The 22,144-nt window shown below is 40.5% G+C and overlaps 1 protein-coding gene across 8 annotated transcripts in view; it reads left to right on the top strand.

Moving 5' to 3' along the window:
* Positions 1-7,009: 7,009 nt before the first annotated feature.
* The window catches only part of kif13a (kinesin family member 13A), a 329,481-nt gene continuing 314,346 nt past the window's right edge, over positions 7,010-22,144 (top strand). For 6 of the 8 annotated variants that reach the window (XM_043719134.1, XM_043719129.1, XM_043719127.1 and 3 more), the window contains exons 1-2: positions 7,041-7,349; positions 7,525-7,621. In XM_043719134.1, the coding sequence (XP_043575069.1) occupies positions 7,295-7,349; positions 7,525-7,621 (152 nt within the window). In that variant the 5' untranslated portion in view covers positions 7,041-7,294. Of the gene's footprint in view, positions 7,350-7,524; positions 7,622-22,144 lie in introns of all 8 variants that reach the window. The other 2 variants (XM_043719132.1, XM_043719133.1) reach the window with 2 other exon arrangements.

The raw sequence follows: 22,144 nt of genomic DNA, 5'->3' as shown, positions 1-22,144 counted from the left end.
TAAGGGGACAGACAATACAACATGGAAAGGGATAAATGTGGAGGGATGGGGGTTATTCATTGATGGTCAGCAGCAGTCTGAGTTTGATGGGGTATCTGTGGATTACTATATCTCACATGTTGACTTGAAATGCCTGGTCTGGTGGAAGAAAAGTAGGGAGGTGAAGTTTTAGATCAGACAGGTTGAGTGGGAAGGTAGGGAAGTTCAAAGATAATGGGGTTGACAGGAACGTAACAGTGAATGGATGGGATGGCAGTATGGGTTGCCAAATAGTGAATGTGCACATTTTGGGTGTTCACCAGGGTAACAGGCTGATCCTCACTGCATGAGGAGGAACTGCTGTTTCTTTCCATCGTACTGTAAATAATAAGTGCACAAAGGAAATGAAATTGGCTACAACATCACACAATGTGGTCATCTATGTGTTGTGTTCTGTGAGGGAACAGCCTTCATTTTCAGCCAATGTGGGCCCTTCAAACAGCAATTGCGTTACACAGACACTCATACAGTACAGATGAAAGACACAGGCTAGCACTTCATGCTATGTGAACCTTAGGTGTCAGCAACTGTGTGCATTATAAATCCTGACCCAAAGCACAAAGATCACATCTAGCAGACTCAGGAATCAGTCTCAGTAATGGCTGTGATGCAAAAGCAACATTTTATAGTCTGTAAACATTCACCCTCAATAGCAAAGTAGCAAGTATCTCCCAAGTTCCCATACTTTTATGTGGTGTAGCAGCTGCACACTATACATTGAACCATAAAACATATAGTGCTAAGGATGTCTAGGCCCAATAGCTTCAATCTTGTAATTGCAGCTGGACATACATTCACTTACAAAGCTGATCTTAAAAAGTGAATATTTATTTATAAATGTGATAGTGTTTTTACAATTAAGTGGCTCTTGTGCTATTGATGTGTCCTCCGAAAGCTCCCTTTTCCCTCCCCCTCCCCTACACCTTAGTGTAGTTCCAGGGTCCACAGCTAAGATGGAGTAATCCTTCCCTACAGTGGAGCCTGTTAGCCATCGATTTTGGTCAGGTAGCCCCATGGGTATTTGTGGATTGAGGCCCGAGGTATGCTGTGTGTGTCCTGCTCAGGAGCTCGTTCACTTTCCTCAACTTAAAATTCCCACAAGTCTGTAGGTGGCAACAGGATGGCAATGGAAGGTCTGGCCACTTTTGGGGTGTCCTGAAGAGACACTTCTGGGAAGCTTATGTCTGGCTCCTCTTCCTTCTGTGCCTTCTGGCTTTGCCCTGTCTCCTTGACAGGAAGGGATACATGGAGTGAGATCAAAGTCCCTAAAATTCCTGTTGCCTTGTTATTGGTGTTGAGGACCACTGAGTGGAGAAATGGAGCATGGATCTGTTTGGATCTCCTGCAGAGTCTGGGACTGCTGGACCAGGCTTTCTCTCGCAGCCACCAACCTATACATGGAGGCAGCCAGATGTTCAAAAGCCAGAGACAGCATGGTGGCAATACTGTTGGTGTCGTGCTGAAACCTTTGTTCCAGTTGGTTCTCCGCCCCAGATAAACCATCCTAGTTTCCAGTGTCTGGTTGTGCATTTGATTGTAAGTTGTTAAGGGAACCTGTCCTTGCAGGGCTTGAACAGATAGTCTTCCAAGTGCCAGCGATCTGAGGCATTGTTTCCTGACTGCCGACACTATGCTTATCCCAATGATACTTGCAGGAGTCAAAACAGAGAATGGGTTGCGAAGAAAGGGGAGATGTTTGGGCAAGTTAAAAATACAATCATAGTGAAAATAATGGGAGAGTAGCACAACAATGGATAAGTCTTACTTGGTTTCTGGGACACGGAAGCCTCAGAATCTCCACAGCAGTAGTCCTGGTCTTCAACTGAAAGGGCAAGTATCCTCTCTCCGAAGGCGGTGAGGAGTCGAATGTCACACAGCTCATCTCCCGTCTTGGCCTTCTCTGCCCTATTATGGATTGACTTCTCCTGGAAAAAGATAAAGCAAGGGACTGAATGAAATGAAAGTGACTGGCACAGTTGTTGGTGTTGGTGCAGAAGGGAAAAAGATGGTGAGATGTCTGAACCAGTGAGTAGACAGTGCAGACGCCACGCAAGGTTAGTAATCTGAGGGTGTTGGTTTGGGTCAGAGTGAGTGAGTGAAGAAAGGTGTTGCCTGCAATAGTGAGAGAGATAGACTATGATCCTTCGTTAGAAGTGTGTGTAATTGTAGAGGTAGCAGAGAGAAGATAGTTAATGGAGAGGAGAACATCTTCGATCTTTTTCCTACACTGCTGAGCACTTTTCCGGATCATGGAAGGCCACACTGATCCGAGTGATAACTTCAGAACAGACAGACAAGGCCACTTGATGTTGTAGACTCCTCTACTGTCCCGGGAGAGGAGACCACCCTTCCCTGCACTCCTCATTCACCAGAACCTCCAGGTTCCTGTCCATAAAGCATAGCACCACTTTCCATTTATTTGACATGTTCAGGGCAAGTTACTGAAAATATGCAGGCAGGTCCTGACTACCGGGAGTTGATGCATGCACAATTGCCTTTTAGATATGGTGCTGATGTCAATAATCCCAGGAAGTCATGACAGTGGCATGTACTTCTGCCTCATGTGAGTGGGAGAACTTGACAAGTGGGATGTCATAGGGACATGGTTATTAGTTAATGAGGTGAAGCGGGACAATAGTCCAAGAAAAACCACTAGGCCTCATGGAGAGAAACTCTCCATGAAACTCACCAAAAATTACACTTAGTCAATTTCCAGTAAGATTCAACCCAGTGTTTCTTCAGCACTAAATCCATGTAATTCAGCCTCCCTCTTTCCAGATGTTTTCATATCTATTTCTTTTTTCCAATAGTCCCCAATGGGCCATATTCTTCCCCTGGTTATTCTTTTCTCCTTGGTGTACTTACAGAATATTTTGGAATTCTCCCTAATCTTACCTGCTAGTGTTTCTTAATGTACCCTCTTTGCTTTGCTAATTGCTTTCTTAAACTTCCTCTCTGTACTCTGTGCTCCACATGCGACATGGTACATTATAAAAGAAAAGAGCAGAAAAGTGGTTCTGGCAAGGTTTTCGGTAATGATGGAAAAACAGTCATTTTAGAGCATTGAATTGCTAAGGTGGATTATTTGAGGTTAACTGGCACTGACCATACACTTGTAGAAATGCAACAAGTAATAAAGTGAAATGAGCGATCCAAGTAATGCACACATCTTGGATAAACATGAGCAGAATATTGCAGATCAAAGGCTGGCTGAAATGGAAAAATCAGTATTCATGCTTAGGAAAAGGCTATTGATCTCCACAGGCTGGAACTGAAAGTCAGCACTAAAGCTACATATATACCAGAGCAGACCAGTGATTGGAGAGATGCCACCATTCTAGGGATGGCAGGAAAAGCCACCAGCAAATACAAACATTAGCTAAATATGCAGGATGAGGGAGAGAAGGTGCAGTCTGTAGCTTGGCAAATGTAGTGGAAGTTCTGAAAGTGGACCTGAATGTGAAAGCATTACTAAGAAAAGATCATGGACTGCAAAAAGAATTTCTGACCAAAGGAAGGTGAGATATTGTAGTTATTCGACAGAATGAGATAGGAGGCTAAGTAGTGGATGTAAATTGACATGCGCAAAGATGGTACAGGCTAGAAATGCCATGAGAAGTACAAGTTCTTATGACTGACAAGTTTTAGTGTCTACTAACAAATTAGAAAAGTTGATAAAGGTCATTGAGTGAAAGAGTTGGAAGGCTTGAAAGAAGTTGGTGTATGCACTGAGGTGCTAGGAAGGGGACAGCCAACTTTATCACACAGATGGATATGTATCATAGCAGTGCTTCTTGACAGTAATAAAGAAAAGATTGAAGACAGTCAAGTGGCCCTGAGTTTTGAAAAGAGAGTTGGTGATCAAAATATTAGAGTTGACTCCCCCACAGAAGTAAATATGAAGATTTTGTTAGCTCTCCTAACATGAAATTCTGTGAAATGCAAATTGATTGATAACATTTTCACGAGAGGAAAAAATTCAAAAGGAATTCTCTTTGGTGCCAGCAATGAAGGCTGTCAATTTGGAGAAGAAACTGTGGAATTGGGTTGCATGCTTCATCGATGATATTTCTCAGTTAGGGCCATCCTGCTGAAAGTCTATTCAGTTAAAAGTAGATTCAGCACTATTTTACTTGTTTCACTTAAAAAAAAGCAAACATCTTTATGATGCATGTTGATGATTTTCGGTGGGGCAGTTTTGCAGAATTCAAGTAATGTGTGATAGATAACATTAAAAAAAGTATTTGTCTGTTGGGAGCAGATTTCAGGCCTTTAGATATATAGAATTAAATATCAAGCAGATTAGGTCAAGAATGACCTGAGATCAACAATCATATTTAGAACATATCACTTTCGATTAGATTCCCTACAGTATGGAAACAGGCTATTTGGCTCAACAAGTTCACACTGACCCTCCGAAGAGTAACCCACCCAGACCCATTCCTCTTCCCTATATTTACCCCTGACTAATGCACCTAACACTATGGGCAATTTAGCACAGCCAATTGACCTGACCTGCACATCTTTAGATTGTGGGAGGAAACCCACACAGACACGAGGAGAATGTGCAAACTCCAAACTGGCAGTCACCCGAGGGTGGAATCGAACTCGGGTCCCTGGCACTGTGAGGCAAGCGTGCTAACCACAAAGCCACCGTGCGACCCTTCATACCAATAATTAGAATCAGGTCATCGTAGAGAGGATCTTATATCCAACATAGAAATAAACATGTTAAGGAGTTTGATTGGGCACTTAAACTGGTTCTATACTCAGACTACATGAAAGGGTTCAGAAAAGATTTACAAGGATGTTGCCAGGTTGGAGGATTTGAGCTATAGGGAGAGGTTGAGTACGCTAGGGCTGTTTTCCCTGGAGCTTTGGAGGCTGAACAGGCTGGGGCTGTTTTCCCTGGAGCTTTGGAGGCTGAACAGGCTGGGGCTGTTTTCCCTGGAGCTTTGGAGGCTGAGGGGTGACCTTATAGAGGTTTACAAAATCATAAGAGGCATGGATAGGATAAGTAGACAAAGTCTCTTCCCTGGGGTGAGGGAGTCCAGAACTAGAGGGCATAGGTTTAGGGTGAGAGGGGAAAGATATAAAAGAGAATTAAGGGGCAACGTTTTCACGTAGACAGTGGTATTTGTATGGAATGAGCTGCCAGAGGAAGTAGTGGAGGCTAGTACAATTGCAACATTTAAAAGATATTGGGATGGGTATATGAATAAGATGGTTTTGGAGAGAAATGGGTAAGGTGCTGGCAGGTGGGACTAGATTGGGTTGGGATATCTGGTCGCCATGGACGAGTCAAACTGAAATGTCTGTTTCGTGCTGTACATCTCTATGAATATGACTAAACCCAATGCTAGTTATGATCCATTGGAATATAGTGCCATGTTAAAACATCATACAGTCAAAGGTTCATTGAGTGAATGCCACATTGAAAAAAATTAATTTAGAGAAATGTGCACTCAGGCTTCCAGACTGTGATTCAGAAGATATGAAGTTAGTCACCTTTAGTGTTTCATATGCCAGTCTTCCAGATGGATATTCTAGTATGGAAAAATAACAAGTGTTGCTCATGAGTCAGGGGAGCTAAGAAAATAAAAAGGATAGTTTAAAGTACCTTATTTGCTGAAACTCTGGCACTAGTGGAAACCATGGATATAGGAATGTGAATGTCGAATATTCTGGTGGAAATTCTATACAAGGGGCAATCTGAATGTAGTCTGGACAATTCTTCTCCTTGAGACAGATGAGCTATCCAATGAGTATTTACTGGAATGAAGCAAATAACAAATTTAGGAACAGTGGGGAACCGACAGACCTCTGACCACAGAGACAGTCCTACTCAACACATTCTACCATTCTTGCAATTCTGAAGAGTACAGATTCAAGGAAGATAGTGAAATGTCCAGATTATCTATGGATAATGGTAAACACAATGTATAAATAAATCCATAACAACAATAACATGAGGGTAAAAGACTTGTATGGAGATGTTATATAAACAGGCTAATATTTGGTTGAGTGCAGTGGAAAAATGTAATTCGGACATGGGCGGACTAAAGGGGTTGGTAGGAGACACATCTGGTGCTGCATATGCATAAGTTTCAATAGAAATGTGAAATGTGGGTCAAACTCGTGAACTGTGCATATCTCTTGTAATGCAAAAGACCTCAGTGTTTACTCAACAGGACTCTTCCAATTGGACCAAAGAAGTGACAGTTGGCATGTGCACAATATCACTCCGGACTACACACATAAAACAAGGTTAAGCGTCACGGTCAATGGTAAAACAAATTAAGTTTCAGTGATGATGGTGGAAGAGCTAGAAATTTTAGGGGCATAAAGAGGTGCACCCTGAGTGCAATTTCTTTGAAGTACACGCGCGACAAACTCGTTCTCATCTCACCATATTGCTTGTGGAAACTGAAAATTGAGATTCCTAACAATAACTGAAAACAAAAAGCTCAAGACTGGAAGGCGCGAAGAGATGATCCCAGGACCGGACCTTGAGCAGATGATGAATACAGCAAGCATTCGGGTGTGGAGTCTTGTTTGGTTCTGAATGAAACCCCCCCTTCCCTGTATTCCCCTCTGGACTTAACATGCCTTGCATCAACTTCTAGAACAGTTCTATTCAAATTAAAATTACTCGCAGTGCTATGCAAGAGACCAGTGTTTACACGGATGATATAATCACATTTGAAAATAAATGCGAAAAAAACCTTGTCTTGCCAGTGGGCTGTGGCAGCAATCTTTGGGTCAGCGTTGGGTTTCTATCAACCCTCATTGTGTCTGACCTGAGGCCATTCGGGCATTTCCGTGCGGACCTGTTGCCTGTGTATTTTTTTCCCTCTCAGAAAACGAGTGCCTTATCCTCGGGTGTTTCCGTGCAACAGCCTGAAGGTCGGCGGGAGCGGAGCCGAGCCGAGCTGAGCTGAGCCGAGCTCAGTGGCTGAGCGAGTGGAGGTTTCGGGAATCTCCGCGGGGCCCTGACTTGTCTGATTGAGCGTTACGCTTGTAACATGGCGGCGGTGGAGGTGCTGGTGAAGGGAGAGGAGTGGAACATCTTTGGCTGAAATAAAAGAGAAAGAAACGTGAATTCCGCTGTTCTAATTTCTGTCGAGTAATGGACCCGTGGCTTTCTGCAACACGTGCGCACGAAGAACGTAAGAAAGATTTGCAACAGCGGGAGCAACCAAAGGAATAAGTTTATAGGACCGACGGGGAGGGAAAGAGGAATAAAAGTCCGAAAATGTCGGGTTCTAAGGTGAAAGTTGCAGTGAGGGTCCGGCCAATGAACCGACGAGGTAAGGAGGAATTAAAATCAAGTTCAAGAAGCGACGCGGCTCCCGGGAATGTTTTAAGAAATGGCCCGCACTCTTGTCCTTTTTTATTGTTGAAGTAACATTGTTAATAGTTGGGGAGATGGATACACGGGAGTTGTGAGCTGTTTGGTAACATTGTGACTGATGTTCTACACAGAGCTGGAGCTCAATACCAAGTGCGTGGTGGAGATGGAAGAAAATCAGACTGTCCTTCATCCACCGCCTTGTCCAAACACGTCCAAGGCAGACAACAGGTAATAGCCACGGCTTTGCCAGCGACAGTCTATTCCCACCGCAACCTTCCTCCTTATCTCTCCCCCCCCCCAGTCCCCAGAGGAAACAAAAACCTCAATGCAAATAGTTTATTTCCCCCGATTTCTCTTTCATTATGCCGCCATGAGAATTAACGCCCTGAGCATGGTTTAAAATTGGAAACTCTGCACAACAAAAATCTGCTGTTCGCATTAAAAAAAAAGGGAGGGAGGAGGGGAGAGTGTCTCTGACGATCAGACTACAAACGGCGCCAGCAGCGACTTCCACTTGGTACGGTGCTGGGATTAGAGTCCGAGTCGGACAATCGGAATTTCATAAACAAACAAGTTTTTAAATTAAAATTTGTTCAAAAGGCAGTCGTAACAAATATATCACACTTGTTTCGATGGTTTCCCATCTTCTTGTTAAAAGAAGGAAAGATAATGTTGGCACGCACCCAATTTCTATGGTCTGTTGCGTTGGAATTTATTTTGGAAGAGGAATGGAAGATTGGGGGCTGGGAGAAGAGACTTTAGTGAGACGCTGCAAAGATTTCACGAGATGTGGCATTGCTGTTAAACAAACGATTGTAGAGAATGAATGGTGACTGGGACCGAAGCCTCATTTAAGTTTTAAAGTGGACATTAGATTATAGCAAATACAAAAATATAAATATGCGGTTCGGGTTGTGCTTTGACTATTGAAAGACAATAGTATTCAATTTTTGAAAATTCAGGTGACAGTACAGACCGCCGTGCAGCTGGATCGGCTCTAGCCTCTCCCTATACGAAAGGCATTTGTAAAATTCCCTGTTTACCCACTCCTGTGTCAGATTTGCTGTAAACTGTTGGTGTAGCGTTGCCCCTTTTAGTCGCAACTTTGGCTGGTCTGTTTTCAGAATCGGTATTTCTTTTTTGGAGGGTAAAGATTAGTTATTGATTTATGTAAACCACCAAATTGAGTCACTTTTCAATTGGCCTGTACGGGGAAGATGCGGAACTAACCTCCAACCAACCGCAGCGCAACCTTTCCTCCGATCAAACGAATCCCAGTCACTGAGATATAACTGTTTGAAAAGCAGGTGTGGTTTTCTGCTTCCAGTTTACTGATCGCTTTTCGCGGCGATTTCGTGCTACCCTGATTTACTTGATTTCTTTTGAGCGAACCAAGTTCTTTGTACATGATTGAGTGTTCGGGCGTTATTTGGCTGCTAAATGAACACTCAGTCGGAATGGTTTTAATCCGAGTTGTTACATAGTTTTCGATCGAAAGGGCTCTCGCATTGCAGGCGTGTTTGCAACATGTAGAATGCATTTGACTCTTGCAATCTGAGCATCTGTACTTGGAGTTATTTACAATGTACGGGAGATCACATACTGCGTGGCTTTAATTAAGGATTTGGACCGAGAATCTTGTGTACCAACTCGACTGTGAAAGTCTAATGTTTGTGTCTAACCCGCGTCACTCGCTGCTTTAACTATTTGCAGTACTCGCTATACTTCCATGTTTTTACATTTCAAATTCACATTGATGGAAAATTATCACCATTTATATCTAATCATCTTTAACGCACTGCGGAATCCATGTGTAGCATTTACATTTCAGCTGCATATCATTCATAATTGGAATTGAGTTGATGTAGTCAAAGAAATGGTGGAGTAGTTTATGTGCCTACTCTAGCTTGTTGTTTTGATTCTTGAATTTCTTTGCAGTAAGCTCACGGGTAGTAGAAGCAACAGCAACTCAATCCATTTGGTGTCTTAATGCTTTCGCTGTGGCAGTCATTTCTTTTGTGTATAACACAATTTTTGGATCTCTTGTATTGATTAATGGATTATTAATCATGCACTCTGGAACAAGGAATGTTTTCCTAATATCAGTTCCATGTTGACTTTTTCATTAATGCTCACTTACATTCTCTCATTGTGTTTTGTGCTTTGCTTCTGTCTCTTCTCCCATCTCCCTAACTCTGAACTACTAAACTTGTGTTATTTTCTTTTACGTAGTGCTCTAAATTTCCAGCGTTTTCTGTTTTTATTGATTCAGGGTGAGATTTATTATAAGCTTTTACATTTGTTGTAGATAGTTATGTAATTTAGTTGGCTCACCCTTTAGAGTCTAATAATTTGAATTTCTGTAATCTCTTTCCATACTTATCCTATTACATTTGGATCCTGCTTGGTTGCATTTACACTGTTTCTCATACAAATGTTGAAAGGGGAACATTGATCTGCACAGAATGCAATAAGAGTGTAAATCTCAGTCATTGCTTTCTGTGTTTTAAATTATTTTACCATTTTGCCCATTGTCTGGCCATTGCAAATATGTCTGCTATTAGCTCCTGTACCTTTTTTATATAAGTCCCTTTTTAAATTAGATTTAATTATACCTGTTTCCACCTTTATATATCCTGTAGGCACTTTGTGCATTGCATTTTGGTGTTAAATTTAATCATGTCTGCCTAATGTGTATGTGAATTCTAGTACTTCTGCAAGTTATTAAGTGGATTTTGTATTTCTGTCACTTTGTCATCTCCAAATTCAACTAATTCATAGTTTTGGCATTTGGGTCACTTATGTTCATTAGAAGTTCTAGCGATTCAAGCACTGATACTTGTGTGATATTTAGTATTAGCACTAATGCAAAGATTTGGTTACATTTTTGAAGCCAATGATTTAAAGTTTGACTCTCTCTTTTTCGTGGGCTTTAGTTGTTTGCTTGATCTTTTGCAAGATCTCAGTATCATGCAAATGTTTGATTTCCCATCAACATGTATTATCTTTGTACTTGCCACTTAAACCAACTGTATGGAATAAAAATGGTCATCTTTTCCCTGGCCCTCCTTTTTATAATATGCTCACTTCATAAAGATGAGCACATACCTGGCTACCAATTTACTAGCCACAAACATTGTCAGTAGAAGTTACTGAGTTTATCTTTGTGGGATTCAGAAGTGCTTGTAACAAGTTTGTGTAAGGCAGTTATTAATCTGTATCCCTACCATTGAGCCAGGAGGCTCAGTTCAAGTCCCACCTGTTCCAGGGGTGTATAATAACTCTTCTGAACAGGTTGACTGGGGCGAAGAAAAGGATATCCAGGAATGTATAATGCGTATCCTTATGGAACATTAAAAGTAGCAGCATTAATCAGAGATCCTATCCACTTTGCTTAATCCAGTGAGTGAATGAAACATGATAATCTAATGTTCAAACCTAGAAATGACCACAGTTAATGAAGAAATATTTTTTGATAGGTTATTCATTAGTTATTAAAACACTAAGAAAATATTGTGTTAAGGAAGGCCAGTTACCAGTTTAGGACTTGGAACTCTGCCAATCTTCTAAATGTTGTGCTGTGAAATAATTTGTTTGCAAGAGAAAATATTGGAGCATACCTTAGCACAATTTAAAAAAAAAAAAATTTTTTGTCCATGGAACATCCTTTCTTCACATCATGTAAATTCCACAGCTCAGTACCCAACTGAATTTGTTTTGACTTCACAGGAGGTTATGATGAGTGCATTGTGTAGTAGATTGTTACATTTGATGACCTAGAGACCTTGAGATTTCTGTCACACTTTGGACAGTGACTGGGCACTAAGAAATGTGAGAATGTGTTATCATCGGTTCCATTCAACATTCAAGTTCGGACTATGTATATTTTTCTCAGTGTTTCACCAAACATGTCAAGTTCCATGCATGTACACTAAACCCATTCCTTTCTCACCAACATCTCTCCTGACTATGACATGACTTCTGATTTGTCACACTTTGTCCGATGTCCATTATCATTGAGCAGAAATCCTATTCGTAAATATTGGGAAGATCAAAGCCATTGTATTTGGACCACAGTAATTATACCATATCAATGAATAACTTCATTTCAATCTTAGCTAAGGGTAGGTCTGAACCTACCCTTGGTAAACTTCGTATCTTGTTTGACCATGAGATAAACTGCCAGACTCTGATTCTTGGAATCTCGGAGACTTCCTGTATCTCCCATAGGAATATATTTAGCTTAATTGTTTATTTCATGTTCTCGCTGAAGCTCCTTTTACACCTTTTGATACCTCTAGATTTGACTAGTCATATCTTCTTTTGACCTTTTTATCTTGACCATCCTTAAACTTGAACTCACGTAAAATTCTGTAAATCTACTTGAATACTCATCCAAATCTCTGGATTTTGTCAGGACCCTACAGCTGTTGGCCTCATACCAACCTTGCTCTAAATGTGGCAAAAAGACTGGCTGGGTAGTTGGGTTTCTTGTGTCCGACCATCTTCAGCAACCTTAATGAATTGTCTTTACGTACACCTGTAAGGTGTGAAGTTGGGATGTTCACTGCGCAGTACTCGTGACAACTTACAACGTGCGTGCTAAGTAGTCTCCGCGGAGCACAGTTTTCTTCCAGTGGCTCCTCTTGAGAGTTTGAGTTTTTTCATGTAGTGTAAGGACTACAAATGTTTTATTTGAAATGTAAACAGGAAAATGGAAGTTTGCACTTATGGTGCAGAGAAAAACGACTTTTGCAACTTGAAGCAAAAGTAGAACTGTAATGTTCGCTCATTGGTTGCATGCATTTGTAAATTTTGGAGTAGCTGAATTTAATAATTTTGAGACTAGCTGACACTAGGTGCTTTCTGGTTGGAAAAAATCCTGCTAATCAACAGCCTTTGGATGTATTATGAGCAATAGTTCATCGCAGAATTGAGTGAAAGGAGCACTGGCACTCAGGTCTGCAAAAGCATGCGACCAAGACATGTCTCTGACTCTTGCTTTGGGAGAGTAGAAGAAAACTGGCACTAAAAGACTCTAAATAGAAGCAAAATCCAACTGACCAGCAACCAAACTGAGGATCAATGTTGTTTTCAAAAACATCAACAGCAAAAACCAATAGAACTGTGAACTGTCAACTGTCACTTTGTTTTATCTGTTTGTGGTTTGGATTCTTGACCTACAGGCTTTTGTACTTTTTGCCCATATTTTCCACCCACAATATCTCTTTCTTGTACAACCTATTTGTGGATGAACATGTACTTGTTTTGGGTATAAAGGGGATACAGTTTGAGTTTACATGTTTGTAAATAATTCTGTTTTGCCACATGCTAAAGGACGAGTTTGTTATAATTTTTTTGTTTATTTAAGAAAACTGATGAGTCAGGCAAATTAACTATCTTTATGATTATAAAATTATTCTTTCACATTTATGATGAGCTTGATTTTGCTTTGACTCTTCCTATTGCGATCATAACAGAAGGCTACTATTTTGGTTTTCAGTGGCTCCTTAATTTTCTCACTATCTCATTTGTTATATATTGCAGTCATGTTATGGGGTGTTTAGACTCAGGTGGCACCAGAAGAAGTCATCAATATCCTAAATTTAGTAGAAGATGAATAATTATTCAGCCACCACACTCATAGAAAGTGGTGGCATCTGATTTCTTTAGATGCCCCAGTATTTAAATTAGCAAAAAACTATATGCATATGTAAGCAACAAAAATTTCTTTCAAACCAACTGACGCACTTCTACATGCAAAGGGTAAACATCCTCTCCTGATTGGTAAGTTCGTAACTAAGACATGTTCACAAAGGTAGAATATTTCACATGGGTAGTTGGTGCCTTTTTTTTTGCATCTCCAGTGTAAATTGAACTGATACATTGTTCATTTCAATAGCACCCTCGTTAAGTTTCCCATGTAGTAGCTTTTGACCATATGACATTGCTGAACAGGTTATGCCCTACTTCAAGAAACAGAAAATCGATAGCTAAGAAGTGGGCCACTTAACACTGTTCCTTCGCCAGCTGTTTGAAAGATCTTTCTTCTAGACAAACTGCTCTGCTTTTACTCTGTAGCTCTGCAAATTTATTTTGTATGCCCTAGAAATTTAAAAATTACTTTTGAGTATGCTTCCAGCTTTCTTCAGGCTGTGATTTCCCAATCATGATGATGCAATCTAATAGCAATTCATAAAATGTTGAGAGAGATGGATAGAGATAATGGTAGCTTTCTTCTCCCTAGGATGGGGGATTTCAAGATTAGGGGGCACATTTTTAAGGTGAGAGGAGAGCGATTTTTAAAAAAAGACACGAGGCAAATTTTTTAGAGGGTGGTTCACATGTGGAATGAACTTCCTGAGAAAGTGCTGGATGCAGGTACAATTACAACATTTAAAAGACATTTGGGTAGAAGCATGATTGTGAAAGGTTTGGAGGGATATGGGCCAGGAGCAAGCAGATAGAACTAGTTTTGTTTGGGATTATGTTTGGCATGGACTGGTTGGACCGAAAGGTCTCTTTCCATGCTGTATGACTCTGACTCCATGACTGTGCCTCACTCCATCTTCTCAAAAGAAAAACCCTTTACAGGCTGATAGATGTTTCTTTTTACAGATTGTTTTAAACTGTGTCCTTTGGATACCAAGTCTCTTAGCAATAGAAGTACATTGCTCAAGGCAGTACTAGTCTGAGAATGCCCAATCTTGTCTTGGAAGCTTATCAGACTTTAGTATGGTTAGTACTTGGTTGGGAGACTATTGGGAACTCCAGGTGCAGTAGTTCAAAAGGGGGAGATGGTGGTTTAGGACCAATGTCAATGGACTAGTAAGCCAGAAGCTCTGAATGATGTTGTTTTAAATGGGAATGGGTTCAAATATCATCCGGACAACTGGTGAAATTTAGTGTCGGTGTTGTGGTGCCATTGTTGTCATTTTATCCCTCCCAAACATACTGTGAAGAGTTTTTCTGGGACATCAAGCACAACTGTGCCTCCTGCTTAAGGGGCCCTCAACACCTAATGATTTCCTCTTCAGATGCTGCAGAGATGCCTTTTTGTGTTGAGCATCAATGACTTATTCCACCTGTCCAGTGCACAGTTCTGTTATGATGTATAGTTTCTGTTTATGGCATGGATGAGTCCTTGGATGATCTTTCAGAAGTTGATGCCTCTTTTCTGGACTTGATCAGAGTTGCAACATGGTTGCCTTGCCTTGGAGTTGTCCCTGCATAAAAGTGGTTGCTGCTATAAGAAAGCAACTCCTCAGGATAGAGACCCTCTTTCAGTGTGGTTTTAAACAGCTGTTGAAGGACAGGGCTTGAGATGTAGAGGTGATCTGACTTTGGATTTGTTGAATGGCAAATGAGTGAGTGAGATGATGCTAGAATAACTAGCTAAGAGGTTTGTCTGTCTGTGTTCAATTTATGGCCAGGCCCATCTGCAGCCTTGTGACTATGGTACACAGCCCTAAGAACACAGTAAGGATTGAGACAATTCAAGTGTACAGTGGACTTCTGCCAAAACTCTGTGCTGTCCATATGGAATTTGGCATTGGCCCTGCTGAACAAATCCTCTCTTGGGATTTGGCATCCCACAATTTGAAGAGAAAATGAGGTCTGCAGATGCTGGAGATCAGAGATGGAAATGTGTTGCTGGAGAAGCGCAGCAGGTCAGGCAGCATCTAGGGAACAGGAGAATCGACGTTTCGGGCATTAGCCCTTCTTCCTGAAGAAGGGCTAATGCCCGAAATGTCGATTCTCCTGTTCCCTAGATGCTGCCTGACCTGCGCTTCTCCATCCCACAATTTGAGCCATTTTGAGAAAATTCCATTCCTGCAGTTTAAAACATGATGAAATTTCCTGTATGGGCTATTGCTGCACACTGTCCACTTCCTTGCCCTTGTCCTCTCTCTGAATATGCTTTGGCTTGATGTTCTATTTTCTAGCAGCAGAGATCCTCAGTAGGATGTTCTGTGTAAGGGAGTCCTTCCTCTTTCCATTGGGGATTTGAGGTGAAGATTGTTGCATGTAACAATCCCATGCGACCATAGTTTAGGTGGATTGCCAAGTCTTGTGTATTTTTCTTTTGCTAAAGGAAATGTATTTAATTTTAAAATTGCAGCCCCTATTTACGTAAAGGGGCTACTTTAAAAAGTTTTGGTTGTTCTTCAGCCCCTTGGTCCTCATCTATGGGTACTCCATATGTAGAGGTGTGGCAGATCTCAGGACCTCCTTGGGCCTGTCCCTGTACTTCTCTAAAGTGATCAGTATTTTCAGGCAGTGGATTATGGAGGGGACTGTGGCACTCGTTTGCCTGTTCTCTTTCCCAGATGGTACCATCTATGTTTGGGAGTCTGCGAGAGGGAGTATGTTGGAAGACACTGTCACAGTGCATGATGTTTGTGATCAGTGGGCACCACAGGAGCTGGGGTATATCATCATCCTAAGCAATGACATTTGTTTTCATGTTGTCATCCTGTCCCCGCCTCAGTCGAAGTAAAATGCTCGGACACAGTATAATTTTATCCCCTTCATCTTTATTCCGGGCCCTGGAGGGAGAGAGAGTGATCGCCCATGTGCACAGGGACATGAGTTCTCAGTCTTCTTTCTAGAGCAGCAGTTTCTTAATGAGTTATGTAGTCATTTTTCAGGGAGAAGCATCCAGAAAAGACAACATATTGATTGGGTGACCGTTACAATCAGTGATTGTCAATAGCAAAGATTAAGTCTTCTGCTGATCTTGAATGTTCTTAACCTTAACTGGCTTCACGTAATGAATACTTATCACCTTGTTAAACTGACCTTACGTACTGAATGTCTCCAATATTGTTAAATGGCTTGACATAATGAATGCTTTTCCACTTTGTTGTCTATTACCCTTGTCTGAGCACCCCATTGTTAACTGTAAGTTCTTAACTGATCTGAGCCATGCTCAGCTGAACCTCTTGAATTGAATTTATCATCACGTATACCAAGGCACAGTGAAAAGCTTTGTCTTGCGAGCTATACAGGCAGATTACATAGTTAAGTAGCATACATAAGTAAGTAATAGGTAAACCGCAGCAAAAACAAAAACACAGGTATAGGCAAATGTTAAAAATTTGAGAGTCCATTCAGTATTCCAATAACAGTAGGGTACAAACTGTTTCAAAACCAGCTGGTGCGTGTGTTCAGGCTTCTGTACTTTCTTCCCGATGGTAGAGGTTGTAGAAAAACATTGCCAAGTTAGGATGGATCTTTGAGAATGCTGGCAGCGTTTCATTGACAGCTGGAGTGGTAGATGGGAGATTGGCCTTTGTGATTGTCTGGGCTGAGTTCACCACTGTTTAACAGTCTCCAATCTTGAATGGTACAGTTGCCATACCAGGCAGTGATACATTCAAACAGAATGCTCTCAATGGCACACCTATAAAAGTTGGCAAGGGTATTCGCCATCGTGCCAAATTTCCTCAACTGCCTGAGGAAGAGGAGACATCGTTGGGCCTTTTGTAACCAGTGCATCCACATGGAGAGTTCAAGAAAGCTTGTTGTGAATGACCACTCCCAGGAGCTTGACATTCTCCACTTGTTCCACCTCTGTGCTGTTAGTTTGCAGGGGGACGTGAGTAACATCCCGCGGAAGTCAATAATGAGTTCCTTGGTTTTCCCGGCATTGAAAGCTAGGTCTTCCACCTCCAGTTGGTAATCTGTTTCATCTCCATCTGAGATTTGACTGACTATTATGGTGTCATCAGCGAGCTTGTAAATGGCATTAGTCTGGTATTTGATGACGTAGTCATGGGTGTACAGTAAGTACATTAGGGGGCTGAGTATGCACCCCTTGGGGGGAGCTCCAGTGTTGAGTGTTAGGATGAAATATTGTCCCTAATCTTCACTGATTGTGGCCTATGGGTCAGGAAACTGAGGATCCAGTTGCAGAGAGTATGGCTTAGTCCGAGATCACTAAGTTTAGTAATCAGTCTCGAGGGGAAAATAGTGTTGAAGGCTGAACTGTAGTCAATGAGTGGGATTCTTACGTAGCTGTTCTTGGTGTCAAGATGTTCTAGGGTGGAGTAAAGGGGATGTGGTATGGCATTTGACGTGGATCTGTTGGTCCGATAGGCAAATTGGAGTGGGTTAAGAGTAGTGGGGAGCCTGGAGTTGATTAATGCCATGACCAGCATTTCAAAACACTTTATGGCCACTGAGCGGTAGTCATTGTGACATGCTGCATGAACTGTCTTAGGCGCAGGGATGATGTTGGCCCTATTGACTCAGGCAGAGACAGTGGCCTGCTGCAAGAAGAGGTTGAAGGTCTCTTGTTTCACAAAACCCAACTTAGCTCTTTTCCCTACCTGCTTTTACCCAGTACACGTTTTCAGTTTGATAAGTACTTGTCATTGTTTAGTAAGCTTGTGCAGATGTTTTGATCATTTGTCACTGTGGCCCACCAGAATTTGAAATGTGTGTTCATCTCGCAGAAAGGAGGCTCATTTATTGATTTAATTTGAGTAAAAATATCTATTTCTTGAAAGCCCCACAATTTTGGATAATAATTTATATTACTATGTACCACCTTCCAAGTGAAGTACTTGAAATATATAATTCCAAAACCAATAATCTTAATACTGAGTATTTTAGGAACATAGAGCTCAGGACCAGGAATTGACCCTTTAGGCATGGTCCATCACTTAATAACATTGTGGCTGATCTGATTGTGTTTTCAACTCTGGTTTCCTATCTGTCCCCTCTTCCCTTAAAATAATAGCTAACTCCGCCTTGAATAAATGAAATGACCCTACCTGCATTGTTTTCTGAAGAAGAGGTCCACTGAATAAAACTCAGACATAAAAAAAACTTATCACCACCTTATGAGAGACTTTTTTTATTCTTAAACTGTGTCTTCTGCTTTTATATTCACCCGACAATAAATCCACATGTCGTTTGCATTCTTGTTTGCTTGCTGTACCTGCATCCTAATGTTTGTAATGTATTAGAATATTGCTTTTCTATTCTCTACCAAAATAGTCAACTTTCCATTTTTACACAACCCTCAATCTACCGAATTTTTGCCCACTCATTTCACCGACCACTTGGTGACTCGAGTCCTTTCGACAACTTAATTTCCTACCTATCATAGTGTCATTGGAAAATTTAGCTGTCATACTTTTAGTCCCTCAATCCAAGTCATTGATGTAGAACTTAGATAGTTGATGCCCCGCACTGATTGCAATGGTACTGTTCAAGTTATTGCTTGCCAAGCAGCTAACTATTCCTTTGTCTAAGTAAATGTGTTACCCCCATGTCATGTGTTCTTATCATGTAGAATAATGTTTTGAGGCAACTTATCAAATGCATTTGGAAAATCAAGTGCACTATGCCTAACTTTTTTTTTGCTTTTATATACTTGCTTGTTACTTCCTCTAAATCTCAAATACATTGGTTAAACTTAGTTTCCCATCCAGAAACATTGTTGATCATGACTGATCCTATTATGATTTTGCGTATCCTGCCCAGAGCTTCCTTACTGAATGGTTCCAGCAGTTTCTCCATGACAGCTGTTAGGCTGAAATTTTCCTGTTTTCTGCTTCCATTTTGAGTAAAGGTGTTATATTTGCTGTTCTCTGATCTGCCAGGTCCCTCCCAGAATCAAAGGAATTTTGGAAAATTTCTTCCTGCTCTGATGCACTTGCATTGTCTGTTAAGATGGTGGTTTTCAAAAGGTTTTGAAGTGAAGAACTCTTTTCAGATAGCGGTGATCAAACACCCCTCCCATGCAAAATGTTCTTAATGCCAATAGTAAAGAAGTCCTGCGTGTAAGGAGTATTTTAATAATGGTTTTAAGAAAACAGTTAGTTATTTACCCACATTTGTGAAGTGGGTGTGTCTGTTTCTCACGGAAGAGTCCCTCATTGTGCATTTTCCTTTTGTGTAGTGGCTATACTTTCTTCCCCCTTCCTTCTGGCTTCTATTTAATGTTATTTAGCTGACCACCTAATATTGATCTGTTTTGTACAAGAATTTCATTTTTTTTTAATAGAACTATTACTGTTGAGTATTTCAAACATTGAATATAAAAAAAATCACTGACTCAGCCCCTATCATCTGATGTGCTTAGCTGCTTCTAAGTGTCAGAAACTACTGTGCAATACCCTGTTTACATTCCTGGAGATTTGAGCAAAAATCTAATTGAAAAAATATGGGGTCAAGACTATTAACTCTAAGCTGGTGAATTGAAGAGGGGGAAGAGAGATTGAGCAGCTGATCAGATAATTACCAAAAAATTTTTCACCTACTCAATAGTGCCGTTCAGCACTTCAGTAGAGTGGATCCCTCAACACGTGAATCGGTTGGTATTAGAGGCTTGAATGGAAGCTAATTCGATTACAAATAGGGTTTTGAAGTACAGTAAGGAAATCTATCGCATGTTTTGTTTGAGCTTCTCTGTCGAAAGATGTTGGGCCTTGTGATTTAAAAAAAAACAAATTGGATTTACTAAAAAAAAATCAAGTGTTAACTGTGAGTAGAGTTTTGTTTGAGAATAATATTTGTTTTAGAAAACTGGATAATTGACCATACTGGTGAGCTCATATTTAATGAAAAATTCCACAAAATGCGTTCAAAAGATACTCAAGGAGGTAATGTATTTCCATTCGCTACAAACTTTGCATCAACTCTCTCGTGGAATTTTATATCAGCTGCCTGTACCTGTTGTGTTCAGTTATATTTGAATTTCACCTTTGTTACCCAGTTTCAGGGAGGGAAGATTATTTTTAGTATTTACCAACAAGGAAGAACAGTAATGTAGACTGCACTGGAATCGCACTATTTTGGACTTGGAAATTTTGGTACTTCATCAAATTTTAACCTCACTTTCAAAATCATTTTGGGCATGGGAAGTGGCATCAAAAGCAGAGGACTTAAAGCAGGGCATTTCCTGATCATCTTTAACTATTGTTTGAGGTGCAGCTTTGGACATGTAACTGTTGTGGTATTGTTTGGTTAATATAAGCCATTGGCATTTTTCCATTGGTGTTTGTTTAATTTGTTTCATAGATGAGCAACACTAGAGGAGATTTATGTTGTCTCTTTGCCCTTGTGTTTGTGAAGCTAGCTTTTTATACTCATGGATGAGTCACAATTACAAAAATATTCCCTACATGTCAGGCTAAGTGTATATTTGGATTGGCAATAAATGGATGTCAGTTGCCTGCAGTAGATAGTTTAAAAATGACTATGAAAACTAAGTTATGTAAATTAAAACTACAATATTCCTAATTTGAAATATGATATTTCTTGGCAATTCAATATGAGCTATTAGTTGCATGTTGTTTTAAGTGGAGAAAATGCCACTTAGAAAAAATGGAGTCTTGCTATTGTACTTTGTGACAACATAATTGTATGTGACATTGTAAAAATATTTGTTTATTTATTTAGTTTAATCATTTTATTCCTGTTTATTAACACACCCAAAATTTTCTGATAATGAATATTGTTTTATTCATTCTAAAAAAAAGTTTGTATTTCTTTTGATTTTGTTCACTTGACCCCCGTGGTGTTTGCATTTCTTGTACTAGTTGTTTCCTGTGACTGTATGTTTCAACATATTTCCACCAATCAATTGAAGTAAATTACTTTCCCTTTTTAAATTAAGTCCCTTTTTAATATACCAGTGAGGGGTCATGCTGCGCGTGGATTTGTGAAAATTAACATAACCTGTCACAGTGTTTATGTTGAACTGGATTTTATCAAAATGAGAGAAACTTTGAACATTCTGAAGGAAAATATTATGAATTTTGCTCACCAGTTCACACAACAGCTGTATTAGTTTTGACCATATCACTATTTCCATTACCTCAAAAAAAAACCCAGAGACAGTTTGCACAACCTGTCACTTATTGTATATTATGGATTTTTGAATTAGTCGGGCACCTAGAAAGAATGTAGAGAGAGAATTGTTGTTTGTCCTTTTTATGATATAAACATATATGATATATGTTTAAGTTTGAAATAGTACCATGCAGGTTTTTCTGTGTTTGAAAACTATTTAGTTAATAAATTTATTATAATCACTTGTGGAGTGTGGGTGTCGCTGGTTGGGCCAGCATTTGTTGCCCTTGAGAAGGTAGTGGTGAGTTGTTGTCTTGAATTGCTGTAGAGCATGTGCTGTAGAAAGACTAACTTTGCCATTAGGGAGGGCTTTGCAGCACTTTGATTCAGCAATAACAAAGTCATTGATGTATTTTCAAGTTAGGTTGGTGAGTAGCTTGGAGGGGAATTTGCAGGTGTTGGTGTTCCTATCTGCTGCACTTCTCCTTCTCAGTTGTAATGGTCGTGGGTTTGTAAAGTGCTGTCTAAGGATCTTTCACTTTCTGCAGTGCATCTTATAGGTGGTACGTTCTGGTGCTGCCATGCGTCTGTGGTGGAGGGAGGGATGTTTGTGAATGTGTCAGTCAAGAGGTCTGCTTAAGAGTTGTTGAAGCTGCACTCATCCAGGCAATTGGGAAGTATTCCATCATACTCCTGACTTGTGCCTTGCAAATAGTGGAGGACAAGCTTTGGGAGTCAGGTGAGTGACTTTGTACAATATGTGAAGTTGCTCCTGAGAAAAGGGAGAAGCCAGTTAAATTTATTAACAGTAGATTATCTGTGAGTGAGGAATTAAGTGATAGTCCTCAACCATTAAGGTTTGAAGCTGAAAACGTTTAAACTTAGCTTCTTCCCAGAGAGATCCTACAGCTGTCACATTTTCCAGACTGGGAATTCCAGCCC

Source organism: Chiloscyllium plagiosum, chromosome 29 (assembly GCF_004010195.1).
Source record: "Chiloscyllium plagiosum isolate BGI_BamShark_2017 chromosome 29, ASM401019v2, whole genome shotgun sequence".
Taxonomy (NCBI): domain Eukaryota; kingdom Metazoa; phylum Chordata; class Chondrichthyes; order Orectolobiformes; family Hemiscylliidae; genus Chiloscyllium; species Chiloscyllium plagiosum.
The sequence above is the reverse complement of the archived record's forward strand: the minus strand, read 5'-3'. Positions and strand labels throughout refer to the sequence as shown.